Source organism: Pleurodeles waltl, chromosome 3_1 (genome assembly GCF_031143425.1).
Source record: "Pleurodeles waltl isolate 20211129_DDA chromosome 3_1, aPleWal1.hap1.20221129, whole genome shotgun sequence".
NCBI lineage: Eukaryota > Metazoa > Chordata > Amphibia > Caudata > Salamandridae > Pleurodeles > Pleurodeles waltl.
Genome location: NC_090440.1, coordinates 1,030,220,125 through 1,030,242,283, shown reverse-complemented (window position 1 = coordinate 1,030,242,283; position 22,159 = coordinate 1,030,220,125). Strand labels below are relative to the sequence as shown.

Genomic DNA, 22,159 nt, shown 5'->3' with positions numbered 1-22,159 from the left:
GCAGCGGGCACATTAACCCTCTGCGTAACCTTATAATGAGTCCAAGCTTCCACTAGACTAAAGTGCGTTCTCTCTCCAGAAAGAACATTATTCTACAGTTATTTTGCCATTTTTACATTGTATGCACTCTGATCTGCTTAGTACATGTTCTTTGCAGCACACATATTCATTCTGGGACTTGTAGTTTTATGTTTATAATGTGATATGAGCTGGAAACCAGCCCTTGAAGTAGTATTTGCAGAGTTGTCCAGCTCCCTAGTTCAACATGTGATTCACTCATTTAGTTTACGTTTCTGCTTTGCATTCTGGGACTTGTAGTTTTATTTTTATAATGTGATACATGTTGCAAATACAAAGCAGAAACCTGAATAGATTAACTATACACGTTTGAGTCTGTGAATCTTTAGCTGTGTGTGCGTGTATTTATAAAACTAAACTCGAGGAGAGCTTACAGTTGATTATGCAGTACAATGGTCAATATTTTCTAATTAATATTTCAGTTCAAGACTGATTGAGGATCATTAATATTATGTGAGGCGGCTCTCCTCAGGCATGTGAAATATCATGGGCATTTTGTTCGACTCACCAGACTGCAGTAAAGGGACAGTGATCAAGTAAGCATGCATTCTTGGAGCACAATTATTTATTCATTGTCCCACAGGCAATGTCGCATGTACCAACTGCCAAGTAAATATGTTTTGCACCTGGGAGTAGTTTGTGTTTTATGGGCCTTATTTAAAAGAATATTCCATCAGGCCTACTAGCCCTTTTGTTATAAGCAGGGCCACTGGAATTATGTGGCAGAAAGGGCCAAAATATGTGGCAGGGTTGACTAATTAATGTGTCCAAAAAAAGTCCAGCTATGCATTTACAATGCCAATAGCTCCAACTCAAGTAAATGTGAGAACTATTGCATTGTAAATGTGTGTTGTAATTTGATGTAAATAAGTTCAATAGTTTTGGAGTTATTAAAGGAAAAAGAAAATCATATATCTAGGGCAACTAATCTCCTGCAGATCCATTCACGGAGGATCTGCGGATTCCAAGCCAAAAGCAAGGCACAAATTGGCTAGCGGCAACCTGAGAGAAAAGTTGCAGCTGGCACCTTGTTTCCTAGTCGGCCCAGTGGTGGGGGGGGGGGGCAAAGTGATAAATTACATAAGGGGTGAGGATACAGGTATACTGACCTAATAGCACAGATGAAGGGGTCCTTGAAACATTTTTTGGGCTACGCAAGAACTGGTAGATCCAGAGCGGTGCTCATGGTGACCCCCCCAGTGTAACTTTGGAATGGATACGAAATACAATAAAAAGAAATGCACCCACTCACACAACAAACCCCAGGTCCTGTGGCTAACCCCGCTGTGCACAACCAAAGGCCATGCATTGTGGTGGTAGGATTAACGTATAGTAATTATTATATATGAACTTACATTTTAAAAACATCACTGAAAAAAAACAAAGTTTACATTGAGGTTAAAGCTTCGATTCACATTTTGCATACACAAAACCATAGAAATTCAGCAGTGATAGATATTTATAGTTATACTTAACCGAAGAAACCATACCTTGTGCCAGAAAGTAACTTTAAGCCAAAAGTTATAGTTTATTTACCTAAGTATAACTATAACTATAACTGCTGAATTTCTATGGTTTTGAGTGTGTAAAATGTGAACCTAACTATAACGTCCCTATAACTTTTGTTTTTCTTCTGTGAATATATCTATATATATATATATATATATATATATATACACACACACACATACACGCACAAACACATAAAAAGTAATATAAGCATTTTAAGCAGACCATGACCTAAACATTAATAAGGTCTATGGAAGGGGTAGTGGTGTTCAGAATGCCCCATTTACTCCAGTTCTCCTCATCTCACCATTGCCCATATTCACTAATTCACAAAATGGTTCCACTGCCTTGGGTCAAAGGAAGAAGGGAAAAATGTGAAATATATACTAATATATGACACATTTTTTTCTCGCCCCCATTGCTGATGCGGCTTTGGATTCCATGTGCCAACACAAACTTCCTTTCGCTATAGTGCAAGGGGTACACATTTTCTAAAGAATTGGTTTTGCACTGGAAAGGGGGCTTTTGTGTACAAAAAGATCCTTTAAGATGTTTTCCCACTTTGTATGTGTGATGTAAACTGAAACACATATGCAATGTTGCAAAACTAATGAAAAATTAAAACATTTCTGCTCGATATGCCTGCCTCAAGGAGGTGTAAGGTTTAGGCACAAATCCCTTTTAACCAATGTTGGTAGATAGGAATTTGCATCAAAACCTTTGGGTGGTCGCATGGGAAAGCCCATGTACAACCCATGGAATGTCCCCATGATGCAAAGTAGCACATAGCACAACTTAGCCTTGCTTTGGGGAACTTTCCAATGTGTATCCTAGTCTGTGAAGGATAGAAAATTCCACCACAACTTTTGCACTGCTTGCATCACTTTTGTGATGGAAGTCTGTTTTTTTGTGATGCAAACCTGGTGCAAAGTGTTGGGAGCTCTGGACTCAGCTTTTTCTGCAGTGTCAGTTTGACGTTTATGCACTTTTTCCCCTGATACATTTCTGAAACCCCCATCTACATATCTCATACATAATCTGTTTCCTCTTCAGCACCCTCTTTTCACTCTCTCCTATACATACTTCCTTGTTTCTCCTTCCATTTTCCTTGCGCCACACACAAATGCACCCACTCACCTGTAAGCATTGCCTTTTTTTATATTTTGCTCTGGCAATATTCCAACAGTTGTGTACCTCCTTCACACACATTCTCATAGAATCAGATTTACAATTTCACACACGGCCAGGGCTCCAATGCCCTCTGCAGAGAGGCCAAGGATTGGATGAACATATATTCTGAACCACTTTATAACCTATTGGCAGACACTGTGAGAAATGTGCTCTGTCTTCAGCCTGAACTCCACAGCTCTTAAACATGGCTCATTACATACAGTCACCCTCCATTTGAACACATACAAATATTTAGAGTCAGCTCTTTTAACTGTATACACTATACAGGGGAAATATGTGGCATAACAAAATACAAAAATGCAACATCCTGAAAAAACTCAAATACTCTTTAATGTTCCTAAGGGTGAAAGCCCAATGGCTGTTTTTGCTGTCTGCATCTGTCATCTGGTGGTAAGGCACAGGGGTCAGGGCCATTTCAGATGGGGCACTGCCCCCCATGTGCCCCCTGTCCCCAGCAAGATCACTAAAAGTAATCTGTTAAAGTAACTGAGAAGCTAGTCTTGTAATTTGTGCTTTTCATTTCAATATAATTCAGATGTAAGTGTTTCTACAGGATGTCAAAAAAAATACACAAGTAAACCGTGTATTGTGCCCCCAGCAGCTGACCCCTCTCTATAATCCAAGATTACTTACAGATCAGGCGGCTTGAGGTTGATCAAGCCTCACAATATCAAGAGGGGTAAAAACTCAATACTTCCTCTGGAACGGTCTGGCCTTTAGCTCATGGCCTTGCAAAGCAACCTGTCCTTTTAAAAGGCTTGCATCACCATTATTCAATTAGTCTGTTCCTGAACTCCCCGCTGCCTCACCCCAAAATAGAGACCTGGCCCACCCTTCCTAACACAGGGAATAGCCGCTTCTGATCAACAAGAGAATTGAAGAACTAAAAGCCTAAAGCCAGCAGGCCCCAGGAAAAAGGCTCAACACCAGCAATATCCGCTAAGATAAAGAAGCTTCGAAGTGATCATCAAGTTTAATCTTTCCTAAACACCCCAAGTGAACTAAGTCAAAAGAAGCTATTTCTACACTGTGAAAACTCTTCGATGTATCTTCTCTCATCTACGCTTTTCCACAAAAGCTCCAGGCCACCATCGCCCTTGTCATGTTTGATCTAGGCAATGTTAATGGAAAGTACTCAGCGGGGTTCACCTAAAGGGCAGAGGGGCATCGCCGCACCTGCTACAAGTGCAGCAGGTAGATGTAAATTAATAAAATAGGCAGCAGGATGACTTTCCAGTGCGGAGTGCACATGTCGTATTGGCCATTTGTCATGCAACAGCCAGCCTCACATGCATACTTCAGACTGCACCAATACCAGCGGTGTTAAACTGGAGAGGGATTGCAGGCACAGGCCCCTAGCCTATAAAGGAGGGCTGGGTTAGCCTGTTCAAACCAATCCTGTCACTTCTCTCATGCTGAAGCAGAAAGGAGACATGAGGAGCCGTCAGTGTAGGTACATACATTATGCCATGTGTAATTTTACATATGAGTCAAAACGAAGTGTACCAGATTATGTAAAAAGTTGTAAACTTTGCTTGTGCATACACTTAAATCCTGCCCTTTATCAGGATGCTGCCAATTGACCCACCATTCCGGGGACCTTTCCCGTGCAGAGTTACAGCATGGACCTTGGCGATGTATGCAATGGATATCAAGGTGGGTTTTTCACAGTGGCATAATAAAGGCTTCCATGGCCCCTGCGGCACAGGGGGGGCCGAGCTCCAGGGGCCCACTCAGAACAGCACTCTGTCCTGAGAGCTCCTGAGCGAGTCCAAGGGGGGCAATCAATGTACTTTGCAGGGGAACCCCCTCAAGTGTCACTACACCACTGGTTACCTATTACTGTTTCAGGCTTCCTCAAAGGCTTACGTCTGGCTGGTCAGAAATGTGCGGCATTAATTGCTCACCAGCTTTCTTGGTTCCCATTCACCATGCTCTCTGTGAGCGATGTAACAAGATATATATGTAATAGGAAATGGACATCGCTCACAGGTGCTGCTAATGGCATTGCCCCAGTAAGCAGGTTAAACAAAAATGAGAAAGCAGTGGCAGCTGCCACTCAACGGGGGTGGCGGGTTAGGGTGGGGGTCTGGAATTGGGGTGATTTTTTTGTTTTAAAAAAAAGCTTGCCTGTGGGGAGACATGTTCGTCTCCCCTCTGTCCTCGTCCTCTTCCTGTTTCTAGGCTCCCAGCCAATCACGATGCTGTTGTTACCAGCAGTAGCAGCGTCATGATTGGTCTGAGCGGCCTGCTTCGCTCCTCATACTAGGAATGGGAGCCAGGGCATGTTCTCCAGTAGGCTCTTCTATACAGCCGGGTATAGAACATGCAAAGTCCGCATGTCTTTTTGGTCACCCCAACACGGCCGGCCAAACAGACATGCGCACTTTGTGTACACATAGCCCTCCTCTGGGCCCTCTCCCTCCAGCCCAGCCCACACCCCGTCCCTTCTCCCAGGAAAAATTAAATGATAATGACATAACATTATTATCATTTTATTTTTTCTTTCCCCACAATCCAGTGGGGCAACACTCCTCCGCCGTAGTTTCCAACATGTGATGCAGATGCACCACAGTCGCCAAGGTTCTAATTGTACTTGTTACCACATATTGCAGATCTGTTCTTTTTTATCTCCTTGTTTTATGTTCATACTTACCCCACCCACTAGGCACTTCATCATTAGGTCTGTTTCTGCCGCTAACTGCCCCAGATCTTAAAAAGCGCTCCAATCCTTGGAATAGTATTCCAAATAAAAGCAAGAGGTGTGCGCAAAATGTAAATTTGAAGTTAATTATATGTGTCATTTGCTCATTAATGGCACCTGCTGTGACTGCAGCTGCATGCAACTAGCCAAGGTTCCTGAAGCATATTTCATTTCACCACAACAATTAAGACATTTTTAAGTACAAATATCAAATGCATTCTCTATACTCACAACTTTAAATATGTAAACATCAATTATTTTATAGAAACCCTAATCTCCCTTTATTTCCAAAGAAATAGATGCTATTATAGTTCTGCTCAAGAGCAGCTAGTGACATTTGAAAGTGGTAGTTACACTAATTTCAGGGGGGTACAGGGCTATTATTAAGTTATTCCCTTTAACCGTCAGGGAACCCCGAGACCTGCTGCTCTTGATTCACCCCACCACTTTCAAATGTCACTAGCCGCTCCAGGAAGTACCTAGGGGCCCACCTCTTACTACTCCAAAAACAGCAAAGATTCTGATATATGACTGCAAGCCAATCTTACACCTGAATACTCCATTGGTTACCCTGCTCCACCTTCAAAATGCTCTTTGTTGCTCACACAGGAATCCAAAGCAAGGGCCCATTTACATCCACATAAATCTATAAAGGCACAGAACCAAATCCCCCACTCTAGATTGGCATCTAATTTGGTCATTCTCTCATACAAGACGGAATATATCACTTGAATCTCCTTCTCCGTACAGGCAGCAAAACCATAGAACTCCCTTACAGCAAAGATAAGAAAAATCAAAAACAATCTCGAATTCAGAGAGGATTTAAAAAAAACTGGCTCTGCTGGTGGTCTGGCATGTTTCATTGATGGTTGCTGTCTGCTGGAGCTCTGGTACAGCTCTATTCTTATGACAGCTTTCTCATGCAGGAAGTGAGTCTGGACCGACGCTGGTGGTGTCAGGCCAGCAGAGGTAGTGGTACCCCCAAAGTGGGTCACTTTCAGCCAGCACTGATCAGCAATCTCATAGAATTCACTTGAGGAGTAGATTTCACAGCCACTAAAATGACAGCACCTGTGGTATTGTCGCCGTCTCGGAGTGTGGTGTAGCCGGGACACAGCACACCTCAGAGATACCGGATACTTGAAGAATTCCAGAGGAGCCCTCGAGTGCAACCACATGACTGGTGGTGCCACAATGGAGAGGTATATGGCCTGATGGGCTCAAACAGAGGGCCAGTCGCCCACTCTGTGAAATCAGGTCACAACTTGGCAGGGATTATTGAAGCAGCCTTATTGACTCGTGATAACAGCATGCTGCCGAAGAAGATTAGCAAGGAGAAGGGCTGATGTATTTTTCTCTGCATGCTCAGGCACCCAGGTCACAATGAAAGGACGAAGATGAGGAGAATGAGGATGCGGAAACCAAGCTTACCGGGATGGATCCCCTGGTCATGGCCGTGAGGATAAAGAGTCTTCATTAGAGGTCACAAGGTTGGAAGTAGAAATCAGCGTGACTGAGATACAGGTGTACTGTGAGTAAGCTGGACCTCAGAGTGATGAATGCAGAGAGAACTCTTACTTCTTGCTGGAGCTTTATGTTTTTTGTCTAACCGTGCTAGTTAGTTTGTTGTAACTGTGGTGAGATCTGCTTATATAAAAAACGAAAAATTGGTGAAGACATTACAAATATTTGCTTTGGAACCACCTTCATCATCAGGGAGACCGGCAATGTTGTCACACCGATATCGCCCAACAACACCAGCAGCATGTGTTTCATGACCACCTCTTCAAAAACAATATACTTTTCTACTTCACACTTGCAGTGCCTCACTTTTCTCCTGCTGTTCGAGGGTTATTTTAATGCAATCTGACCTAGCTCTCATATGCTGTGTCCTGTAATCTAATAGAGGTGCTCACTATAACTAAACTACAAATCTATCACTTGAAGTGTAGTGGCAACTAAATCATCAATAACTCAAGACCCGCAGGCTGTCCTTAAATGCCAGCCATGAAGCTCAAAAGTGACTGTTAGCAAGCGACTAGATACCGGTCACTGAATTAAACCAGTGGCCAACCACTGGTAACGTTGCTGACAACATACAAGGCCAACATCTACATTGACCAAGCCACATTGGGTAGAACTAGGTTGTATGTCAGAATAGTGACTATAAAATAGTATGCAACAAAAATATTAAACAGCGAAGATATTGTGAAGTAAGTACGCATTGGTAAATATAGATTTACTGTTCTTAACTCCACATCTAAGTGCCTTCACGATCTAAATTTATTGACCATATCTGGTAGCAAAATATCGACAATACAAAATATCATGAAGGTAAGTACAGATATGTAACTATACATTTACAATTCTTCGATCCACATCCACGTAACTTGACAATACATTGAGGCTCGATGTTCCAGTGGTGTACCGTGTGACAAAAAAGAATTGCAAAACCCTGATTAAAGAGAATAGAATTGCCGACCCTATGTGTCGCTGGCCCTCGTGTAAGGAAAGAAATGGGCACTCTGACTGCTGTCTTGATCATAAAATACAGCAATAATCAGGGCTCAGAATGCCCGCCCGGTGCCACTGCACTTGCTGCACCAAAGGAACCCACGCCTCAGATTGTAGATCCAGTTTACAGAGCTCAATCAAAATTGTTGGATGTGGAAGATAAATTGCAGCGCAGCAACGGCTCTAATAATTTAAAAATAGCACGAATTACGTCATTTAAAGTAACAATAAGTAGCCCCAAACTAGATGTGCCGCCATTACGGTGGATTTATGAAATGATTGCGGTTGGATGCTCAAATTACATTCAGCGTGCAAGATAAATCGTGTTTCCCACTGAACGAAATTTAAAAGCGCACAAGCGCCCTCACGTTATCACGTTAAATCTGCACCCTGAAACTCACACTTTTCCCCAAATGCTTTCGCAGTATCTAAACATCCCTTAACACAGGGTTAGAGCCTCCTGGCTATTTCTGGTATAAATCTGAAAGCGGGGTATGTTGGCTTAAATGACAAATTCATAGGCTGGCAGCAAGCAAACTTTAAATGCGTAACATTCCCTCAGATAACACGATGAGAGCGTTAGTCGTACGTGCGTTCACCGACAAAGCTATCCCGTGTCCTAAACACAACTTTTTGTCCAGTTTCGCCCAGTGACTCCCACATGTAAAACGACCCCTCCATACACATCTAAGACATCGCAAGGAAATGCTTGTTTGGACGTGAAGGGTACGACAAGGGAATTGCAGCACTGTCTGCTGCCATTTCGTTTTCTTTAAAAACAGACTCCTTGACTCCAGCAGAGTCGATAATACGAGTAATCTGCCCCCAACATCTGGACACCATCAAAGAAAATCAAGCCTGTACAGTACTTCAGCGACGCTCGGTCCTGACAGCAGTAAAAATAAACTCCAGGAAGTGGAGTGAAAACAAACTGGAGCTCGCAGCTCGGCTATCAGCCTGTCTCTAAAGAGCCAGCTGACGGGGGGACCTGGACAGCAGAGGGAGGGGCGGGGAGGTCCCCAGATTCTGCTGCTGAACCAGTTATGTTACTCTAACTTATGCCATGATGTTATGTTCTGCTGCGTTACGTTATGTTGTGCCTCGCTGTGTTACGTCATATTATTTATGCTATGCTGTATTATGTTATCTATGTTATGGTATATATATATATATATATATATATATATATATATATATATATATATATATATATATATATATATATATGCTGTAATTGGTATAGTATGTTTTGGAATGGTATCTTGAAATCTGTTGTGCCCCGTGTTATTGTATGTGTTATGGTACACATTCTGCTCCTTTGGGGTATTATATGAGGTTTTAAGATATGGCATGGTATATGTCTTAATATGTATATTATGATATGTAATCATATATGGCATACTATTATTAGTTACAGTAGGTTCACTGGTTTATGGTTTGTGACGTGTTAGGCTATGGTAAGTTTGTATTTCCTATATGTTATGCTGTTTTACTGTACCGCATAGATCACATATGCTGCGGTATGATACATTGCTGCATAATGTACGCTATCACACAGCATGTCCTTGTATGGCACGTTGTCTTGTTTTTTATGATATGCTGTACAATTTTACAGGATGGTATGCTGTAATATGCTGGTTGTTAATGTACGGAAAGTTAAAGAGTGCTCGGTTATCCTGTTTTTCTAAGTTCACACGCTGCCTGGCGCTACTCGAGCTTATTCAGAGCCCAGCAAGTCATGCCAAAGGGATGCACGCCTCAATTGTCATCCTCACCGTCCCTCAGCCTTCTTCGGGTAAGGTCATCATACTACTCGTAAACTTCAGAAAGAAAATTACAAACAGCGAAGCACTATGTTTCTATTTCCGGTGCTCGCACTCACTCACCTAGGGTCAGAGCGAGGATGACCTCGGCGGCCCTCCAGTGCCTCATATCGAGGCTGCCACTGTCTGGAAGTCCGTTGTCCTTCAGCGTCCGTCTGGTCCCCGCGCTGGAGCCCGGCTGCCCTGCCTGCTGCCGTGTGATCTGCGCGGGCTGCGCGCGCTCTGAGCTGCCGCTGGCCGGGGGGCTCTGCACTTTTTGGCCGGGCGCGAGGCGGGGGCGGGCCCAGCTGTTTCACATCCAGCTGTGCTTCTCAGAGACCCCGCCCAGCCAGGGCTGAGGAACACATCAGCGGGTCTGGATTTGGAGTATCCAAATACTGGGAAGCCACGGGGACCTGAGCTTCAGAGACACCGATGTAACAGCACCCAGGCAGCTCACCTAAGTGTACGGGCCCTTCCTAACAAGCCCCTCTTCCCCAGAACAAAGCATTTCATGAACAAGCTATTACGTCAGGTTCTGCATGTGTATAGTGATACCCCCAAACGTGCCTGGTTGTTACTGTTTTCACTTAGCAAATTAAAATAAAACACCCGAATCAGTTGGTAACGTCTCCAAGTACTTGGGCAGGTTATTTTAATTAGTATGCTGTACTCGTAACATTGCCCATGGGCAGCTACAGTCCACCAAAACTCTCGTGCGCCCTTTACATAGAAATTTCTGTCCAGTATTAATGCGCAGGGGAAAAATATGTACAACTGTCACAGTGGGAAATTAGCATTTCTTGTCAGAGATACCAGAAGGGGAAGCTTCTCTCAAGATCACCAAGGCCCACCAATCACAGACCTGTTTCGGCCTGTTGAAGGCTTAATTTTGTTATGCAGTTGGCTGTTGACTGTTTTAGTATGGCGCGGGAAGGCCAGTTACTTGCTGTCAGTATTCTGGGGCAGACCTTGGCTTCTGTTGTAGGTATAGGCATGGTGCAGGCCTCGATGAGGCATGGGGTGCCTGTGTCATGCGCTGGCCATGTAAGTAAATGTGGTGTGGAAAGAGTGTAAGGCTTTGCCCTCCAGATGAAATCCATGGTGAGAGGTCTGATGCGGTGTGATCTTGGACTCCGTCATTCAAACCAGTGTGCGGTTGGTGAATGTCTTGGCGGTTTCACCGGAGTATACCGCAGGCGGGTCTTCTGGCCATCTACCTCGTGGCATAAAGCAACATTCTGTGGCCCTTCTCCATAATGTCACAAGGTGCTCCATAATCTTCCCTATCTGCCAGCTATTCCTTAGCCTGGGGCTGAGTGGGGGTCCTTTGAAAGAACGGGACCCCTGCTGAGCAGGGGCTGCTGGGGCCTATATCCCCCCTACTTCTTCCTAATCCAGGTCACCAGTGGGAGTGGCACCTGATCCTCGGGGCCTCACCTAACCCCTTACAGCACACGCTAACTATAAACTTTCTGTGTTTTGGAGGGCACCTACTAAAGGTGATTAATTATAGCCCTTGTTAGTTGTTCTTTAACTGAATCTAGAGATGTCAAGTTATTAAAGTCGCCTGATCCTGTTTTTAGATATGGGTTTAAGAGTGTTGTCTCGGTGTAGCCAGTGTGCCATGGACCCGAGTGCACAGAAGAAAATGGGCCCTGGCAGCTGTTTGAACCGTGAAGTACAGCAACATCAGGCTTCAGTGGGTCCCAGTGCCACCGCACCTGCTGCTCCAATGGAAGCTGCGTCTCTGGAAATGGTAGTCAAATACCTCTGTGTTTTGTACAGTGTTCCATCTGGCCTGTGTCCAGGAACTCTTGTGTTTCCTTTTAACCCCATTGTGTGGGCCTGCTCTACAAGCCTGTTTATCTTAACCTGATCCCTGTTGTACAGTTTTCGGTCCCATCTGGTTTATCTTTAAGGTTCTTTCCCTCACGTTTTCGATATTTTCACCTGCCCCATTGTGGCCTTTAAATTAAAAGGTTCATACTGGGATGCTTGCTGTGTATGGTAGTGGTCTACTCAGTGGTGTGATGGCTTACTCAGCAGGTCGTGGGATGGTAAATTGAGGACTAGTGGTTTGGTCAGTTTTTGGTGTGGTTATTGGCGAGTAGTTGGACCTTTGGGATGGAGGCATGGACCCAGATTGACCAAGTCTTTGCGTTGACCTTGTGTCGCACATGGTAATGCAACAACAACTCAAAGACTTTAGTAATATACACAAAGTCACAGAAGGCGTGATTTGTGCTGATGTGTGGCTTTGCAAAAAAAATTAACACGTTGCTGTTTGCACTGCCTTACGTTACATTTCGACTTGGGCATTCTCATGCATCCACCCATGGATGTTGGTGCATTCCCAGATTTTCTAAAGCTAGTAAACCTTGGTATGCGTCAAAATGCAACCCATTTTCCAGTGAGGCGTAACAGGGAAAATATTTTTACTACTACTTGTTATTTCCTATTTCCACACATGCTGCATTCTGTAGTGTTTGAAAAAAAATCTGGAAAAAGACATTATGATACAAAAATATTATGTCAAGAACATCGGATGTCAAAAATATCGTCAACAGGAATATTGAAGGTCAGAGTATCGTTTTAAGTGTTGTTGGTATTATTGTCTTAAAAATATACATTTAGACAATATTGCTGTATGTATTTTTTTTTAATTTGTGCATTTAGTAAGATAACACATTAATAATGTTAACAGTGAAATTGTTGATATGTGTTTTTCTAGTTGTATGAATGTATAAAAATAGTTGATTTATATTTTTTAGCAACAAGATATTGGGTTTTTAGGGGAAAAGGTGGGGAGAGTTCTAAAAAGTGTATATATTAAATAACATCTAATGTTACGTATGTTAATGATGTGCAAATTAAGATTGTAAAATTTCTAAATGTATTTTGTTGCAATAATAATTTTTTACAAATAGTAATTTGTAATGTGTAATATATATATTAATTTTAATAAATATAAAAGTCTCAATTAATAAATATAAAAATAAAAAATACACAATATACAAAAAATAAAATTTAGTGCAGTAAATTGTTTAAAGATGTACATGAAAACGTTAAATTTTTAACCCTTTACGCCCATACTACCTCCCTGGTGCGGGTCACGAACCGGAGGATTTATATATATTTTTTTAATACCCGGGAGACACAGAAGCTTTTCCGTGTCTCTCCCTGACCCCCAACCCGCCCTTTTGTGACGTCAGCGAGTTAAGCAGCAATAAAAAAGTCAAGTAAGTATTGTGGTTATGTTTCTGCTACAAAAGGATCAGATGGCAGTTATAGTGCCATAAAGAAGCACAGAAGGTTTATATGCCTACTGCAAAGAGTAAATCTGTATTTTATGTAAATAGCTGAGTACATTAATAAAGTCAGCCATTACCTGCGCTATAATACAAATAAAATGTATGTGCAGGGTGGGGGGCGGCTATGGAGAGATGAAGGGCACATTTGCCGGGTGGTAATGAGGGAATCCGAGGAGGAGGGAGTGGGAGCACCAATAATGATTGTTGGACTTGGCGCAGGAGGTGCTAAAGACTGTGAAGAATGGTATGTGACAAGGTGTTTTTTGAGTGTTTTGAAAGAACGTGCTGATTGAGGGAAGAAGCGCAGGTAAGGTGGCCTCTACTGTTGCACGTATCTCCACACACCATCGATTTTGTGACTGTCTATGTAGGCTAGTGTTTTAGAGCAACAGTTTAGCCAATAGCAGAGATGGCATCTTGATGGATGACTGCTGCCGTCACTCGGGTTATAGAGGACAGCTCTGACATAGGATCAGAGACTGAGACATCAGATACTGAGACAGTATCTGAGGGGTAAGACAATGGCGCAGACTTTGGGAGTGATTTTTCAGATGGAGGAGTCCCATTCGATAACTCCTCTTCCAGTAAATTATGAGGGAGGTGATGAGGCCAGTCCTGCTGTCCCTTCGCAAGCACAGTCTGTGCAACGGGGTAATAGTGGGTTAGCCCAACCCAGAGAGCAGGTGAATGCGGCAGCAAGCAGAGAGAGAGAGTGCTCTCTTGGGAGCTCCCCAATTTAGTTCAGCCCTAAATTCCACCGCCCAAATCGTATTGTGGAGACATCAAAATTATCCATCACAAAACAAACTGGTTTTGCAAGGCAGGCACCTGTGTTTTTGGTCCTGGGTTCGGCGGCCATATAGAGAAACATACTAAACCCAAACATTTTTGGAAACTAGACATCCGGGGGAGTCCACAGAGGTGTGACTTGTGTGGATTCCCCAAAGTTTTCTTACCCAGAATACTCTGCAAAGCTGAAATGTTGAATAAAAACTCTATTTTTCTCGCATTTCTGTCACACAAACTACAGGAATATGCTGGGATCCACAAAATTCCTACCACCCAGTGATTCCTTACCTGTCCTGATAAAAACACTACCCCACTTGAGTGCCTATACCTAGTGCCTGTGTCGTAGTTTGGACTCTTGCTCTGAGCAAGACTGCTGTTCTTAGGATGACAGTACTTTCATTTGTAGGTGACTAAGGCCCGTATTTATACTTTTTTAGCGCCGCATTTGCGTCGTTTTTTGACGCAAAAACGGCCCAAACTTGCAAAATACCATTGTATTTTGTAGGTTTGCGCCGTTTTGCGTCAAAAAGCGGCGCAAATGCAGCGCTAAAAAAGTATAAATACGGGCCTAAGTTTCTTCCTACAACTAGTTGTAACTGTTGTCCAAACCTTACTGGCTTACTAGCAGTACCTCACCAGAAACACAATAGTAAAAGGTGATTTGTAGCAGTCGCTTACGCATGGACTCAAAGTAAGATCTCTTAGGGTTGGTCGTGGTTAAACGGAAATTATCCTTTTCTCACAGATTTATTATGTCTCATACAAACAAAGGCAATAACACAGATGCAGTGAAGTTATAATATTTTTTATTCAACATAACTGCAATTTGTGATAAGTTGCATGAACTGCAATGATTAGGATAATGAATATACCAAGCAACAGTATTGTGAAGAAGAGAGTCATTGTTATAAAGACCCCCACCATTGTGCAATATATGAAAGAAATATATGTATATGTATAAGATGGAATAAGCCCTAATACCCTAAGGAGAATAGGTCTAACCTCCTACCTAAAAGGAGAGCTGGGTTCGTTAAACCTAATCTGCCAAAGCTGTGTCCATGAGAGGAGCCCCCAACCCTCGTTACCTTGGAATGAGGTCTCTATCTCAGACTCCGCAGGGACGCGAAGACTGGGTCAGCGTCAAGATGACTGCAGCATCGGTATCAGCGATGGTGGCGATGCCCTCTGGTCGGAATCCCTCTGATTATCTGTCTAAAAGTGTGTTGTATTTATACAGATTTACAAGGTCCCCTGACATAAGTGTAACAGATAACAGGCATGCTTGGGACAGTATTGAGAGGGAAAATCCGTAAGTGTGAATGCCTACTGTATGTTTGTCTTTCGTGCTTGATCTTGACGCCTTGGCGCAGTGACACTGATAATAGAACCCATAACAAGTGGTCTAATTTATAAACAAGCCCGCCATTTTAAAGGAAAGAAATAATTAAATGGACTAAGACTAAGACTAAGACAGAGCAAGCTAAGTAGGTTAAAAGTCACTGGGTGACGGGGGCACGAGTTTACAAGCCTACGGCTTAGCTAACTCCTGTTATCCCGTTAAAACAAACTAGGATTCACTACACCCTCCCCATTGCCGTAACAGGTATGAAGAAGGTAAAGCAACCCAAAATGATACAAAAGCTGCTACTGAACTAAAAGCCAAAAAACAAAAAAAAAACTCAAGCTAAAAAATGTACTCAATGACAAAATAATTTCTGTGTGTAATTTTTTTTGTAAAAAACAAACAGAGATTTTAATATCAACCATGACAAGTATCGCAAACCTTTTGTATAATTGCATATTTTAGAACCGGGAACTGGTAAGCAAATTCATCAAATTATGTGCTATATGCAGGATCTTGAAGAATGTCATCAAAGTCACCATTCAAGGATCTTAAAAACGAGTCAACATCGTCTGAAGTGAAATCGAGAGCTGGACGGACAAATGGATCCACAGAGCAGAAGTGAGCCACATTCATCGGTGTATCGACACTCGCTGCAGCGTCTTCATCCATGTTAGATTGTATAACAGAAGGCTCATAGGTGGCCTCGCGGAGCAACCGCAGTCTCAAGGGGCATGACCGTGTATGAACCCTAATCGGGGACATCAGCAGTTCGTGGTCCACAGGAGATGTTGGTGAAACAGCAAGACAGACCATAGGCAGATGTTCAAAGAGACACCATATGCAGCGGAACACCGGTTGTACACACCAAAGTAGAGGCCGGAATGACAATGACCAGTCAAACTCCAGTTCCTCCAGCAAAGGTGTACCGAAGATCCGAACCATGCGTTCACGGCACAGCGGGGTTGACGGGAGTGGCTCCATTGCTCTGTGTCGCTGGAAAAAAACAACCACTGCGAATCAGAAAAAATAGCAGTAGCAGCCTGCCAATTAAAGCCAAAATAATTGGAAAGCCACCAAACACACTGGAAAAGATAGAATGGATGGCTGATGGGATGACTCCGAAGACAGTCTGGAAGATGGATACGAAACCAGGCCCGACAGCCTTAAAGAAATGGACAATCCCAGTTGTGCTTGAAGCACTGAATATTCTGGATACCAACTCTCCAAAGTGTTTGGGGAAGTCGGTATTTAAAAGGGATTGTATATCGGCTGATGATCTCGCAATCTGGAGAGCATACGTCTCTTTTGCGGATGTCAAGGCGACCTGTTTTTTAAACAATAGCGCCTTTAGTCTACTCAACTTGTCATAGTTCACATTAATAGTATCAATGTGGGGCCACATTTCAGATACTTGTATCTCTCGTGTGGGGGGAAACAAAATATGGCCACAACACGTAACGACCTTCGTGACTGAGATTGCGTAGGCAATTCCAGGTCGCAAGCCGCAACAGCTGTCATCGCTCAGTAGAACATAACTCCCATTAGAAAGTACATGAAACACTGAACGAATCAAGGGGACGGGAGTTCCCTTCAGAAAACAGGCCAAATTCGCGACCCCCACATTGCAAAGACCGTGAAGAGACACCTGTTTGCATATCATGGAATGACGAACAGTAGTCTCACATTCACTTCCGCTAAGAAAGACTTCCTGTTCGCCGTTTAGACATCGATACTCAAAGGGCAACTCCCACTCTTCCTTAATAAAGCTATCTCCTAGCCGTTCATATCGTCCCACTGCAAGATGTTTCAGGCATCTTGAGAAATGAAAGGTCGAAAACGGTAAATTAATAATGCTGTGTAAGAGCCAGATAGTTGAAGGATTCTCTGCTACCGTGAAGGGCAACTTATCTAATTTTTCTACTTGAAGCAAGGTGAAACGTACCTCCCTTTTAGCCATTGTCTCTTGTTCCCTGGAAAAATTAAAAGCAGCTAATAGTTCACTCCCATTAATGTATTTCCATGGAATGTGGCCACTTCTCAGCGTCTGCAATGCCCAACCCAGCTGCATGATGGAACGTAGCTGTGTTTGCCCATGATATAACCGGGACAAATCAGTCTGAGTGATATCAATAGCAGATGACACTATATTCGACAGTGAATAAATCCTGTTGGATAGCGTGTTCATGCCATTGTCAACAACAGCCAATGTTTTTTCCAAATTCTCCTTATCAAGTTGCCGTAAACGTGCAGCAGCCTCAATTTGAGAAAGTTTCCAAATTTCATTATACATAGCATATAAAAACCGTTTCGAGCGCTGTTTCCTAGGACCTAACAGGAAATCTTGTAATTCTATACTGTCAGAAAGAGTGTTCAGGTGTTGTTTTACCGCTGTTAAAGTGTTCGTCTGCACCCATTGCTGGCACAGCTTACCCACACTGTATGTTGTAATTATACCAGTATGTTGACCTGATAGAAAGCGAGGGTCTGGCCTATGAATGGAAAAACCCCCTGAAGAGTTCAAAAAACGCCTCTGACACTCATCAGTGTCGGCGGGCCATACCAACCATCCCCCGGGACGGGAAAGTGAAGAATTATAAGCACCAGCCTTAAAAAATGCATCTAGCCTGTCCTCTGAAATATTAAGAAAGTGTTGCCAATCTCTAAATTTTGTCGGTGTAGGAATATTGGGCATGTTTAGATCTTTAATTTTCGCTAACCCCAGACATGATGTCTGCTGAACAGTGTCATTCAAAAAAATCATTTGCACAGGAATTAAGCAAGCCCGAAACAAAGCCTCCCTATCCTGTACTTGCCAATCTTGTGTTCCCCATACACTCTTCAAATCGATAGTGTTCTTCCAATATTCATAACCTTCAATCGAGAGTCGGGAAACAAAGTGATCTGAATAAATCAATTTTGTATCTGTTAGCAATAGTTTTCTAAATTGTGTTTTAGGTAATTTAAATAATATAATTCAGCTTTCTTCGTATCATGCCCAGAAAAGTATGTTAATTTGTCACTGTAATACTTTGGACTCCCCACCCGTGGTGTTGAACAGTGTTCCCATTGTGTGTAGTTAAAGAGAGGCCTATATCTAGTTGCACGGTGCAGGTAGTGATGTCCCCAATTGTCATAGCAGAACATTTCCCCATAATTCATTGTATAATCATATACATCATCACTTCCAAAAGCGGAGTAGTCCTTCATTTCAGTTAGCATGGAATCAACTGTCTGGACATCCCAATCATCAGAGACAACATTAGGTGAAATAACATCAGACATAGATATTTTGAACATGTATGGTATTTGAATTATCTCAGTAGGCCCGTATATATCGAATGGAACTTTGTCCCACACAATCCCATCAGGAATTGGAATAGCTGTAATATTGACAGGGGACAAATCACGTCGGACCTTATGTGATGAATGATGTGGTGGGAAAATTACATCAACAGGCTCCACTGAGGAGCGATCAGCAATATAGTGACCATTAATTAGTAAAAAGAAAACAGTCACAAAACCAATCCATAAAAATAATGCAATTAAAGTCAAACAGAACCAGAGATAGTTCCATGGCTATATCAAATAATTCTTCTTAAGCCATCAACAGAATTTGCTACCTCTGGAAAGTATGTCAGTCTCAGTTGAGGATGAATCTGAAGAAAAATCATCAATGTCTACAAAATAGCCAGAGGAATTTTCCGCAAATACAGGACCCATCGAATTCTTATCCACTGCTCGTGGAAGTTCTTGATAGACGACGTTACCAGTCGTGGAAGTGTTCGTGTAAAATACAGCCAAATCCTGTAGCGGGGTGTTCTCCGAAGTTGTTACTGGAACCAACAAAAGTTCATTTTCCGCCCTCCCCATCGTTGAGGAAGTGTCTGGAACAGCAGCTGACATAGTTGCATAGTCAGTAGTAGCGATGGTCATCCTACTATGTAGAGGGATGTCCTGTTGGGTAGTGAGAGGGGATCGGGAACTACCCAAGGGACCTCCTGGTCTACTGTGAAGAATCGGCCACATGGTGTAATTTGATGACTCTGTTTGATTTTGAACCAGACAATGGTGGAAGGATGACAGTCCTGGTGCCTTTTATTCCCAAGACCGGTACAGGTGCTCTGTATGATGGACCAAACTCTTTTTTCACAGCGATCTTCTCACGAACCAGATCCCCAACGTTAGGAATCCAGCCAGTCGAAGTTTTCGCCAAGTCCCTTATTCCCAAGGTGGCAGCACTTGCAGATGATTTATCATCACGGAATTGTTGAAGCTCCTGTAAAACAGCGAGACGTTCTTTTATGTCAAATGGTGTTTCTGCTGCCACCATACCAGGGGCATCAAGATCGGGGACATACATAGTTGTCCCAAAGAGAACCTCATATGGAGACTTTCCCCCCAAGGACCGTCTTGGCAGATTATTTAGTGCTCTCTGGACCCCATATAGGTGATGTAACCAACTGCGGCCTGAACCTAATACTCGAGCTGTTAAGGACTGCTTTAGATCACGATTCCGCCTCTCCACGACCAAATTTCCCTCGGGATGGTATGGTGAGGAGTAATGGAGTTCAACACCCATCGTCCTCATGGTGTCCCTGAAAGCCTTAGAGGCAAATGCAGGGCCCTGGTCCAAATGGAATGCTGCAACCGCATATGTACCGATAAAGATCAGCAAATATTTTATAACAGTCCGGGCGTCAGCCGACCGCTGTGGCCATACCCACAGGAATCTAGAACAGGAATCTACAGCCACTAAAATGTATTTGTATGCACCATCAGGTTGCAAGGGACCACAATGGTCCAGGTACACACAATGGAGTGGCTTGTCTGACACTAAGAGAGATGTCTGCGGAGGGCGTCTGATATTTGAGCCCTTAATCCGCTGACAAATGTCACAGCAAAGGACATACTGTTTAGTCCGTCTGCATAGACCAGGCCACCAGTACCGTTGTTGTAGAATGGTGATAGTGGCCTGTATACCAGCATGTGCAGAAGCGACACCCTCATGTGCAGCTGTAATCAGCCCCAATCTTTGGTCTTCATTTGGGATCACTCGATCACCAACATCAGGAATTGTTGCAAAAGCAACATTCTGTGCACTGATATGATAGGTATAGTTTGTAGGGTATCCTTTCGGAAGGGTCTTGCCTGCAGCCGAGGCTTTAACGGCAATCAGTATTTCATTATCCAACCTCGTCCGGGAACGAGTCACTGCAGCCACAGAAGCCGTAGCTACTGATGCTTTGGCTGCTTCGTCAGCCAATGTATTACCGGCAACATGTATTCCTACACGTTGGTGCCCTAATATATGAACTACATGGACACATGGCAGCTTATCCTTAAGATCAGCCACTCTTCCCCACAACATTTTGTGTTTAATGGTGTTCCCTTTAGAATCTCTAAACCCGTTCAGTTTCCAATGATTGAGATATTCATTGTATAACTGGACGCAGTAATACGAATCACAGACGATCAAAGTCTGTGTTCCTGGCTCTGAATGTTCGAGCGCTAGAAGAACAGCCTTAAGTTCGGCCAACTGGGCTGTGCAGTCCCCTAAGGTCTGAGTGTAAGTATTATGAGGAAGGAAAACTCCGTCTTCCATTACTCCGCACACGGCTGCACAAGCTGCCGAGCATTGATGTTTAGTACCCACAGCCGGTTGTGCCGATCCGTCAGTATAAATGATGGTATCATAACTGTCTATTGGCAATATGTGTAAGGGAGCGGGGTACTCCTGTTCATACTGGAGAAATTCTTGTGTCTGAAGTCTTGGGTCAAACACATAATCAACATCAGTGGCGGTCAGAGACGTTGCCCATTGAATCCAGCGTTGATGTAATGCCTTAGCGTTTGGAACGCTCGCTTTAGTGACAGCCTCTAAAGCCGGCACCGGGGAGACAACAATAATGTGCTTCCCCTGGGCAAGTGGCCTCTCCTTTATGACGGCCATCTGAACTGCTGTCAGAATTTTTTCAGTAGGAGCAAAACGTTTCTCTGCATTGGAGTACAAATGTGATTTGTATGCTATCGGCACCGTGTCAACCTCATTAAAGGTGACATAGGTAAATCCAAAGGCACCAGCTATTATTCTGATGACCAAATTCGTTTTATTGTCACGTGTGAACAAGTGTCTAGCCTCTAGCATGTCCCGTTGTATGTCCCTAAGGATGTGTGTGTGTTCAATTGTCCATCGCCTGCTAGAAAAATTGGGCTGAATTAAGTCATATAGTGGCTTGACGCGTTCAGCATAATCTGGAATGTATGTTCTGCCAAAATTAAAGAAACCCAGTAATGACTGTAATTTCTTAAGCGTGTTCGGAGGCTGTAGCTGAGCACACTTTTCTAGGAAGTGCAGGCCAGGCTCTTCCCCTCGTTTGATAGCTCATATCCTAGGAACAATCCACTAAGAAAGGCTATCTTGCTTTTCTTAAAATTAAATTTATATCCGAAGGCAGCAAATCCCAGAATTATCCGATCGACCATTGCAAGATGAATGTCAAGGGTGTCATCAGTGAGATAGATATCATCCACATAGGATAATGCCTCGGAATCAAGCTCGTGCAAGATTGATGTTACACGGGCCGAAAACAGTCCTGGGCTGTTTTTATAGCCTTGGGGTAAACGACAAAAGCGTTTCTGAGAGCCAAAGGAAAATGCACTTAGGTCTCTACTTTCATGTGCTAAATTCTGGCAGAAAAATCCATTAGATATATCCAATGTAGTTTTGTATTTTTTACGCACTATATTATTAATCAGCGCTGTGCTGTGTGAATTTTGTATAGCATATGTGCTAGTATGACTATTCAAGTGTCTATAATCAACCACTATTCTATATGAATGATCAGGTTCCGCAACGGGAAATAGTGGATTATTATGCCGATGTACAGGGCTCAATTACTCCCTGGTATTCAAG

The 22,159-nt window shown here is 43.2% G+C and overlaps 1 protein-coding gene across 1 annotated transcript in view; it reads right to left on the bottom strand.

The window, feature by feature from the left end:
* Nucleotides 1-10,071, bottom strand: part of LOC138284943 (TGF-beta receptor type-2-like) — a 402,906-nt gene extending 392,835 nt beyond the window's left edge. Inside the window, exon 1 of the mRNA XM_069224291.1 lies at nucleotides 9,883-10,071. Coding sequence (XP_069080392.1) covers nucleotides 9,883-9,928 — 46 coding nt within the window. The 5' untranslated portion in view covers nucleotides 9,929-10,071. The remainder of the gene's footprint in view (nucleotides 1-9,882) is intronic.
* Nucleotides 10,072-22,159: the final 12,088 nt, after the last annotated feature.